General features: G+C 38.0%; 1 protein-coding gene across 1 annotated transcript; it reads left to right on the top strand.

Moving 5' to 3' along the window:
- The first annotated feature begins 679 nt into the window (after positions 1–679).
- LOC121744413 (serine/threonine-protein phosphatase 6 regulatory subunit 1-like) lies at positions 680–8,717 on the top strand. The gene is made up of 20 exons (XM_042137935.1): positions 680–835; positions 982–1,141; positions 2,011–2,114; positions 2,633–2,719; positions 2,855–2,930; positions 3,055–3,129; positions 3,240–3,293; positions 3,848–3,907; positions 4,005–4,121; positions 4,510–4,604; positions 4,690–4,892; positions 5,129–5,226; positions 5,463–5,566; positions 5,641–5,806; positions 5,947–6,069; positions 6,451–6,533; positions 6,810–6,951; positions 7,087–7,116; positions 7,393–7,463; positions 7,644–8,717. The coding sequence occupies exons 2-20, from the start codon at positions 1,103–1,105 to the stop codon at positions 8,248–8,250; spliced, it is 2,334 nt and encodes a 777-aa protein (XP_041993869.1). The 5' UTR covers positions 680–835; positions 982–1,102; the 3' UTR covers positions 8,251–8,717.
- The last annotated feature ends 1,637 nt before the right edge of the window (positions 8,718–10,354 follow it).

The following is a 10,354-nucleotide window of genomic DNA, read 5'->3' as shown; positions in this document are numbered from 1 at the left end:
GCACGGATGCGAGTGTTGTGCTCTTGCTTAAGAATAGGGAATAAAAGTGAGACTGTGCCCACATTCGTGCTCGTTGGCAAGAGGATGAAATGTTAGAGCATCCACATCCGTGCTCGTTGGATGTGGATGCTCTGACGTTTCATCCTCTTTTATCATCGTTCCCTCTCCTTTCACACTTCTCTCTAAGTGGTCAAAATCTAGATCCAAGGTCAAATGTGACATATACAAAGCGCAAATAAGATCTTTTTCACAATTTTTTAACGACAGACACAAATCAAAACCACAAATTTAAAATTTCATATTTCAAATCATCATTATCCCATGATTGACCTACAAGTTATTGCGAAAGAGACATAAACCAATCCCCATTAATTTGAGTTCTTATAAAACAATTATTCCTTCACCACTCTTAAATTGGCATATAATGAGTTTATGACCTCATTAACTAATAATCTAGGTATAAACTAATTTTCTTATGACATCAGGCCACCAAATTATTAACACACACTCGCTATTATTAACGAGGAAATTAAACCTAGAAAATCGAGCTTATCAAACAATTATTACTTCCAAATAAAATAAAGAAAAGTCAGATACCAATTTTAGGTTATACTGATAATATCATAATACTTGAGATGATTTACATAAGTCTTTTTCTTGCCATATACACAGAACAAGTCAAAAAAATACACATGTGGTAATTAAAAACACGTACATAAATCAAAAGATTCAAAACTATGATTAATTGAATAACGGATATTTATTTCCGGTTTATTGATATTTTTTTCTGTAAATTCCGAAAAAATCTCAAAATTTCTCCCTCACACATCCGCAGGTAATATAGTTTCACATATTCATCTCATTATCTGTTGAGTGAAATATTGCTGTGAAATTGGATCCAACACAAGAATCCACGGGTGCTTGTGTCTTGGATCATCCAAAAGGTTTGCGAGTTGTGATTAATTTGGGTTGAAATTTCAGGGATTTTATTGAATCAGAGATTGTGATACGGAGTTTTAGCGGGGTATATGAGCTAGGGTTTTTGAGTGGACAGATCTGAGCACAATTCTGCAATTCGATCGCCGCACTTCGGGAACTCAACATGTTCTGGCGCATGGCTGGTCTCTCCACTGCATCCCCAGTGAGTGCCCGCGATCTTTTTTATTCGATAGTTTCTTATGTTTGTTGGATCCAATCTTGTTGGCATGCTGTTTCCTGGACGTTGGGTTTCGTTTTCTAGATTGCTGTTGAGATTTGTTGGGTAGAAATGGGGCTTCTTTCATTGGGGAGACTCTACCAGTGGAGTTTTGCATGATTTAGGAGTATATGTTAGCCATGTGCAGTGGCGGAGCTCTCTTGATTGGAGATTTAACATTGGCCTAGTAGAGCGTCACACGTGGTTGCACTGTGTAGGTTGTACAGATCGATGCGGACTTTCTTGTTGTCAGGTTCCTAAAGTCCTTCCGGGGGGGGGGGTATTCGTACGATGGATTCTCTATTTTGAATAGGCTAGGCAGGAGATTCCATGTTAGTGAGATTTATACCTTATTTGCTTGAGAAAAAATAACTACAAGGCACACAAAGCTGGAAGTAGGAAATCAGGACGACAGAGTGAGTTGCGTGAGATTTTTAGTCTTTCTTTTGAACATAACCGTAGAACCGAGAGCTGCAAGGTGCCTCAAATTGACTGGTTAGGCACAAGAGGGATGATGTTTTGTATTTTCCAGCTCCAGAATTGGGAAGCTGGATGCTTCCTACATGTTATGCAGAATATGTTTTTTATCCTTATTGATGGAAGGATGATCTGGGAAGACATTTATCTTTTATTTACCCTTCTCTGACTTCGACTGCAAACCTTCATTTTATATTGGTATAGTTTTATAAATTTATTGCGGAGTTTGGTGATGGTATTTGTTTTATGATGTCATGCTAACCCGATTTAAGTACGCATTACTCTGTGGGATGATTGAGTATGCAGTGTTTATTGCTTTCTTACCGTGTTAATATCAGGTGGAGACCATATTGGATAAAGATGATTTTACTCTGGAGGAGCTATTGGATGAGGATGAAATCATCCAGGAATGCAAAGCTCTCAATGGCCGCCTCATTAATTTGTGAGATCCAATTTCACTTGCCCCAATTTGTGATATCCAATTTGTTGTGATAGTCTGTTTTCTCTGTATTTTAAGTTTTAACATTCTTTTGTGTTTTCTAATCATTGTATTGACCATTGTTGTGATAATTGAGCATATCATATGTTTGTTCTATATATAGTATAGTATAGTACAGCATCACTTAAGAGTATTCTTGTGTAATGTTTTACACAGTAATGGGTACAAATGCTCACCAACTCATGCTATAAGGAAAAAAGAATCTGTTATATTGGTTTGATTAAGACGAGAGTGGGAGAACATTATAGTTGATTTGATTCTCAGCGAAGTAGTTTGTGTAGTAACTGATTGTTCATGGGTTGTTGATTGATCTCTAATAGTGAACTGTTTTCTTTCTCTGCTGCAATCATGGGGAGTATATTTTATTGCTAAAATCCAGTCATAATTTTTTGGTAATAATAGGATATAACACCCTTTTCTTTGATGGCGTACTTTCAGCTAATATCCAGGCTTTCTTGCAGTTTGCGGGAAAGAGCTAACGTAAAACAACTAGTTCAATACATCGTGGAAGAGCCTCCAGTAGGTGCCGGAAAAGAACGAACTTTCCAGTAAGCACACATCATAGATGTTCGTGTATTTTGTTTCCAATCATCTTCATACCAAAATCATCTCAATAAAAATTGTACAGTGCATTGCATTCAAATAAATATGATTTCTGTATTTTTTGTTCTTTCTCTCAACAGGTTACCTTTCGTTGCTTGTGAGATTTTCACTTGTGAGGTCGATATAATTCTTAAGGCCTTGATAGAGGATGTGGAGGTTGGAATTTGCAATGCTGTCTTTTCTTCTTTCTTCCTTTTCCGGGCATCTCGTTTCGTCTCTCTCAAATTTAGGCATTTTTTAAATCAAACTACACTAGTTACCTCCTTATTTTGGTTCACAGTTAATGGACATGCTGTTTTCTTTCCTGGAACCCGAGCGTCCCCATAGCACTTTGTTGGCTGGTTATTTCAGCAAGGTACGGTTTATCAACAAATGAATCAATGACCAATTTTGTTGCTTATTGTTGTTTTGGTTATTTGAATTTTCTTGCTGGTTTGTTTGATGCCTTGATCTTTGATATTCCAGGTTGTTGTGTGCCTCTTGCTGCGGAAGACAACTCCTTTAACAAATTACATACGAGTGAGTTCAATTGTATTTATGAATCTGCTATTTTTGTGTGCTGATAAAGCAGTACTCATTTTGTTTATCATCTGAAAGACAAATATAGTTTATATGAACGTAAAGACACATAATTTAAGCCTTTTGTTAATGTTTCAACATTCTGCATATTAATGGAGATGGAAATAATTCTCTATTTTACAGTCTGTTTACATGTTCTCTCTTATGTTGCATTGTTGCGTCCTCCCAAACTGAGAAGTAGCTGCACATATCTTTCCAAACAAAGAAGGAGCATGTTCTATTTTCATGTTTTTAGAGAACTTAATTCCTAAATGCACAACTTCTTTCCCTGTTTCAGCACACTAACTTGTTTCAGTCATTCCAGGGTTTATATTCATGATTTCTATAATTCCATTTCTTAGATATTGTTCTAAATAGATGTAGAATTCTTTACTCTTTTGTCTAAATTGTTTAATCTAAGTATGTAGGAATTTAATTTCTTCTTTCATTGTCCTACTTACTGCCCTACACTACCGAATTGCATTTACCAAGGAGCTTCTTTCATGTTTTTATAGGCTCATCAGGATATCATTAAAAGGCTAGTTGATCTAATTGGAATTACATCTATAATGGAGGTATGCTGTTATACAATCCTTTCCTCAAAAACCCCATCCTCACCAAGGCTTACCAGGTGTACTTGTTTAAAATACTAATACGTTTCTTGCTGAACAGGTTTTAATTCGTCTAATTGGCGCTGATGAACATATTTATACCAACTGCGCGGACTCTATGCAGTGGTTGGAAGATATGAATGTGCTGGAAATGATTGTTGACAAATATGGTTCATCTGTAAGTTGTAGTAAGCATGTATAACCTGACTTGGCAGCATTGTCTTCTTTACCCTAGGGTCTGGTTAATTTGGAGTGTGTGCAATGACTCTTTTACATATTATCCTTCATTATTGTGCAGCAAAAGTTATTCAGTCACAGATTTACTTGCAGTTTGTATATGTTAATTAATGTGTACTTTCATGTTTGGTTAAATTTTACTCCATTTTACATTTTTTTCTAGTTTAGTTCAGTTTTGTTTTGTTTTCAGATTGTAGGGTTGGGGTGTTAAGTGAATGCACTTTGACGTATAAAACCTTTCAATGCCTATATTTAATGCCAAATTACCCATAAATACGACTGATTTGTTTCACGGAGGTATTGATTTGTGTGCTATTTTATATTTGCAGGACTGCCCTGAAGTACATGCTAATGCTGCAGAAACACTTTGTGCAATCAGTCGATATGCTCCGTCCGGACTAGCTTCAAAAATCTCCAGCCCGAGGTCCATTTGTCTATACCTGTTTTGGTTCTTGGTTTCCCACGTCACATTTTTTTCTTATCTTGGTTGGAACCGATTGTTAACACAGTTTCATCGAAAGACTGTTCCGACACGCACTGGAGGACTCGCGGCCAAAATCTGTTTTGGTTAACTTGCTGTCCGTCTGTATATCATTGCTAGATCCCAAGAGGCTAACTTCGGGAACATATTACATGTATACCCGTCAAATGGCACATGGATCAGAAACTGCTGCTAGCCCTGAGACTGTCAGATGCATGCTAGATGGACTAGGTTAGTTCTCAGATTTCATTGGTTGTACTAACAAGTGAAAGCTTCCATTTCAGTCTTTTCTTTCTGTAGAACATTATGGATTCATTACTAAGTTACAATAAAAATGCGTGGCTCATTTGTTTATTGTCTCCATTCAAATACGCTTATCTGGGTAGATTCTTTGAAAAGCGTGGTATTAGTCGCTATCAAATGTTTATCAGGGATTGGCTTGATAACTCTACTGGTTTGTTTGGCAGGTGATTTGCTCAAGCTTTTGGATATTTCAACAGAGGATCATATCTTGTTAACTACTTATGGCAAATTGCAACCCCCTCTAGGAAAGTGTCGTTTGAAGGTACATCTTTTGTTGTTCAAGGAGTGTTTGGTGTCAGATGTTGATTCTTTGATAATTTCTGTGTCTAATAAATAAATAACTGCAAATCTCATGTGCATTCTGGATATACTTTACTTGGCTGCATCTCTATATTAATTTGTTCTTGTATCTCTGTCATATTACATTATGTCTTAATAAGATAATTAATCAATGCTGCTGAACCAAAATCTCATTTTGAACAATGATGAATCTTGTAGATTATAGAGTTCATTTCAGTCTTGGTCTCTGTTAGCAATGAAGTTGCAGAAACGGAATTGATCCGGCTGGGTGCTGTGAAGCGTATTCTGGAATTGTTTTTCGAGTACGTTATTTACCTATTTCCATCTGCTAATAACTTTTATTGAGAATTGAGAAATCTAATCACTCTATATTTAGGTATCCATACAATAATTTCTTGCATCATCACGTGGAACTCATTGTACAATCTTGCCTCGAGAGTAAGAACCCTCAGTTTGTGGATCATCTGCTTCAAGATTGTAATCTCGTTGGGAGGATTCTCGAAGCAGAAAAAAACTTCACTTTAACTGTTGATACGAGCAATGTAATTTATTTGATACTCAGTTAAAACTTGTAGGGTGTCTATCATTTGCTCCCTTGCCTTTTTTTTATTGTTTGGGCTTCTATATATGGGGTAAAGAATAAAATCATCCTTAAAATTGAACTTTATCAATGTATTTGCAGCCTACTGTATCTGCGGAGGGAAGAGAACCACCCAGGATAGGGAATATTGGTCACCTAACCCGAATTGCTAATAAACTTGTCCAATTGGGGAATAGCAACAGTGACATGCAGACATTTCTGCAGGTTTGTCCAATCTTTATTGATTGTCTATTATTGCATTTTTCTGTTAGTTTTCACAGCTGCTTTCAAACACCCGTCTCCTGGCTAATGGCTATCTTCAACTGGAAGGCGGCATAGTTGTCTGTTGGCTTAAACTTATCTCCAAGATGTACTGTTATGCTTTCGTAACTTTTAAATGGCCTTTGTTCTTTCTTTCTATGACCTTTTTTTTTTCTGGTACCTATATATCTTAACAAGTAGCTTTGTTTGTATCCTTGTGTGGGCCCTTGTAGGGAGACTTTTAATGGCAATCTTTCAGTATATTTTGAATCTTGCTTGGCACCAATGTTGTTGAGTTTCTGATACATTTTTTTAGAAAGTTATTTGTTACCGTTTCATTGGCAGGAGAGTAGTGATTGGGTTGATTGGCAAACAAATGTCCTGGTTAAGCGAAACGCTGTGGAGAATGTCCACCAGTGGGCGTGCGGGTTAGTGTTAATAATTTGGGTCTCTTCATCTTTGCATGGAGGGATATAGTTATTTGCTAAATGGACTATGCATGAGAAACTGAGTTATTGCATTGGTACTACCCTAAGTGGCTTTGCTCATAGTTGCATCTATGCCCATGTTGACTCTTGTTCTTTGAATATGGTCGTCTTGTTTCAGCATTATTCCCTTGGACTACAGCATTTTGAAATTGCATAGTCGAGTTAGCTAAATCTCAAACTCATGTAATGGATGCGGCATTGTTTCTGGTTATGCAGGAGGCCCACTGCACTTCATGATCGGAATAGAGATAGTGATGAAGATGATTACCAAGATAGAGATTATGATGTTGCAGCCTTGGCGAATAATTTGAGCCAGGCCTTCCAATATGGAATCTACAGTAATGATGGCATTGAGGAGGTTTGTTTTAGTTATTTATCTGCTACTGTTCTGTTTTATCATTGGTTCTCTCCGGAAGATTAGAAGTAAAATAGATGCTCTAAAAGGCTAAAATGTACCATTGGCTTAATAGTTTATTTGTTTGTTTTTTTGCAGGCTCAGGGTTCTATCGAGCGGGATGATGAGGTATTCATATGACTGTGAATTATGTCTTGATTATTAGTCCTATTTAGTGACTCGTAGATGGGTCCTCATTGGGTGTCATATAAAGAAATTTATCGGCATTGAATACCTTGAGAATTTAGTTTCTGCTATATTCTTCTCTCTCTATCTTTGACTTATATCTGTGCCAAGTTCTTATGCACAACCATCAGTAATCATATTTCTGTCCTTTTATTTTATCATATCAACATCATCAAATTTAATCTTTATTGAATTATGTTCCTAAAATAACTTTTTCAGGATGTTTACTTTGACGATGAATCAGCTGAAGTTGTTATTTCTTCACTTAGGTTGGGCGATAACCAGGACAAGTAAGTAGTTGAACTTGCACAGTTGAATTTTCTTCCACGAGTTCAAAGATTGATGAAAGTTGATGGTCACGTTTTTGTCTCCATTAAAGGAATATATCTGAATATTCATCGGATATTAATTTAAATATTTTCTTTAGCAAACTAGTAAGAGCTCAAGTTGATTTTTTATCTTGTTTGCAGTGGATCTCTGTTTACAAACTCCAATTGGTTTGCATTTGAAGATGGGAGAACCGCTGGTGAGCGTGACACTGCTCCTGTTGCTTCTTCATCCCCCAACACTGAAGGTCATGATGATGTTGGAGGAGCTGATAATGTCGTTGTCGAGGAAGATGAGGACTTGGCAGATACTGCCGTATCTGAACCTTCTGAACAGAAATCACATGCTGCTGATGACATGCCTACTGAATTGTTGGATGGTCCCGGAGAAAGTGAGACAAGTTCATCTGACAAACCAACCGAGTGGGTCAAGTGGAGGGAGAGTTCCGATTCCTTTGAAAACCCTCCGCTCTCAAATACCGCCAACTCATCTGATGCAGACCAACTCCCATCTTTACCCAATGGTGAACTGCAGGTGGAATTAGTGGATCAACCCGACAAACCGGCTGCTTCCCCAGCCTCCACCGATGAGCCTGCAGATGCCACCAAGACTGAAAGTGGAGAATCCCCTGATGATGCAAGACACTCTGCTGCCAATAAATCGCAATCCACACAAGCGACTGAGGGGAACCTTTCTGTTGAAGGGGGCACCAACTCTTCTGTCCCCGCAGAACAAAAAAAGGATGACTAATACATGGAACAAACTACAATTCTGATGATATGTTGTGTCAAGATGAACCTGGCACTGGTATTGATGGAGAGTGGGCGACTCTAGGATCGATGCTGCTCGTCACAGGTAGAACCACGGCCCCACACTTGTCTTTTACGGTGCTAAACTAAAGAAAAGCTGAACGTTTGTTGTCCGTCTCCTGTGCAATAAAGTGCTTTAGCTCAGCCAAGGCCTAACAGCTACTGAAAAAACATGTAGAGTTTGTCATTATTTGGACTGATATTCGAGATTGATGTAATTGTAGGTTAAATCTGACTTGCAGTGGAAATGTTGGATGTGTATGTTGGCAAAGATCTTGTTTATATTTTGTTCTTGTTGTTTAAGGTGGCAGCTTTTCATAAGGCTGCAATTAGGGCATTGAAATATTGCTATAAATTCTGAATAACCTTCATTTCTTTCGATTTCGTAATATAGATGGACGTTATTAACTGTCTTTTATTTGATTGAATTCTTCTTTGCCGCTTCTTTTTGCAGGTTAGATTTTTATGGATTTGAAAAGATTAGCTGTCCAACTAAATAATTATTAATGGTAATTTTTCTGGTAAATAACTACTAGAACATGAACTAAGGAGGAAGATAAAGAAGTATAGTGATGCGGTATTTTAGAGTTCTCAAACAAAGTATAAAGATTATCAAGTTCAATTATTTAAACTCTAATAATACTACACTACTGCAAGAATACAGTATCGTAGTAGTATTTCGAGTGTCGATCCACAGGGAGACGAGATTGCTTACACTTAATAAGACGACACAAAGCATGTAAAGATTTTGTTTTGATTTTGAGAAGGTTAACTAACTTAAGCTACTAAAGTGAGGTTTTTAACACGTGAAAGACAAGTCACTCCAAGTTGCTCTCTAAGCTTGCGTTGTTACACACCATTACAACGAACCATATGACGGGATTAGAATTATCAACCTAATCGCGTGCACTGAACATGTCTACGACGTATAGTTCACAGTCAGCTGAACACTTGTTCCATGAACCAGCTTTCAACGACATTTAATTCCTGCAGACGCGCGGGAACAAACGTCGTCTACTATAATTACTTACCTAATCCACTATCAATTTATCCCCTGAACAGTTCTAAATCGATAGCATACCAACAAACGATCAATCCTAAGCTATGTTAAAGAGACGATAGTTAAGATTTAACAACACTACATCATTAGCAAAAAACGTAGCATTTTAATTATCAAACACATTGTTGGTATCGAACATACGATTCAAGGTGTTAAAACAAATGCACAAGCCTAGATTACAACTTGGAGCAACAAAGAGAGTCTAGCCTATACACATAGTAGAATGTAGAAACAAAACCATAGGTGTGTGGCTCTCTTCGAGTGGAGTCGGGATTCGGGAATTGATGGTTGGAATAATGGTCGGAATGCCTTCCTTCTCTTCTTCCTCTCCTCCTTTCTCTCCCTCTGTCTTTTTCTATGTATCTCTCCCCCCCTCACCATCCGTTTCCTTTTTCTTTTTATTTCCCAGCAAAACTGCTGAGAAAACTGCTGAAATGCAGTTGAACCACCAAACGCCCGACCGGGCGAAATTAGAAGGGATAATCGCCCGACCGGGCGAAAGGCTTCTGGATGGCTCGCGGGAAACGCCCGACCGGGCGTTTTGTGTCTTGAAGAATCGCCCGACCGGGCGAACTTTCTGGACTCTCCTCATGCTTTTACGCGTTTCGCCCGACCGGGCGTTTTGAAGCTCATAATCGCCCGACCGGGCGTAGTTTCTGATCTCTGCATGCTTTGCCAATTTCACCCGGCGAACTTCCAGCTTCCAACCCTCCTAAACTTCAATACAAATACAACTTGATGAGTTATAATTAACATAAAAGTGTGTAGTTTAGGGGGAAAAGTATAGGAAATATGCTTCGCATCAAATACCCCCAAACTTAAGCTCTTACTCGCCCCGAGCAAGATACATTTTAAGCACAAAAAACTCAACCAAGTCTAACCCGCAAAGAGATTTTCATCAACAAGAATCATGTAGGGACGTGAGTGACAAGATCTAAACCCCCGACATTTCCAATCGAGATTTCCCACTCTCAAGAACAATCAC

This window comes from Salvia splendens, chromosome 8 (assembly GCF_004379255.2).
Source record: "Salvia splendens isolate huo1 chromosome 8, SspV2, whole genome shotgun sequence".
Lineage (NCBI taxonomy): Eukaryota > Viridiplantae > Streptophyta > Magnoliopsida > Lamiales > Lamiaceae > Salvia > Salvia splendens.
This window is presented reverse-complemented; position numbering and strand designations above follow the sequence as displayed.

What these genes read in the sequence shown, in the direction of transcription:
- LOC121744413 (XM_042137935.1), top strand. Translation starts at nt 1,103, where the DNA reads ATGTTCTGGCGCATGGCTGGTCTCTCCACTGCATCCCCA. An exon ending in TCAAAAATCTCCAGCCCGAG is followed by an intron (nt 4,605 to 4,689) that starts GTCCATTTGTCT and finishes TTGTTAACACAG; the next exon opens with TTTCATCGAAAGACTGTTCC. An exon ending in TAGGAAAGTGTCGTTTGAAG is followed by an intron (nt 5,227 to 5,462) that starts GTACATCTTTTG and finishes TGAATCTTGTAG; the next exon opens with ATTATAGAGTTCATTTCAGT.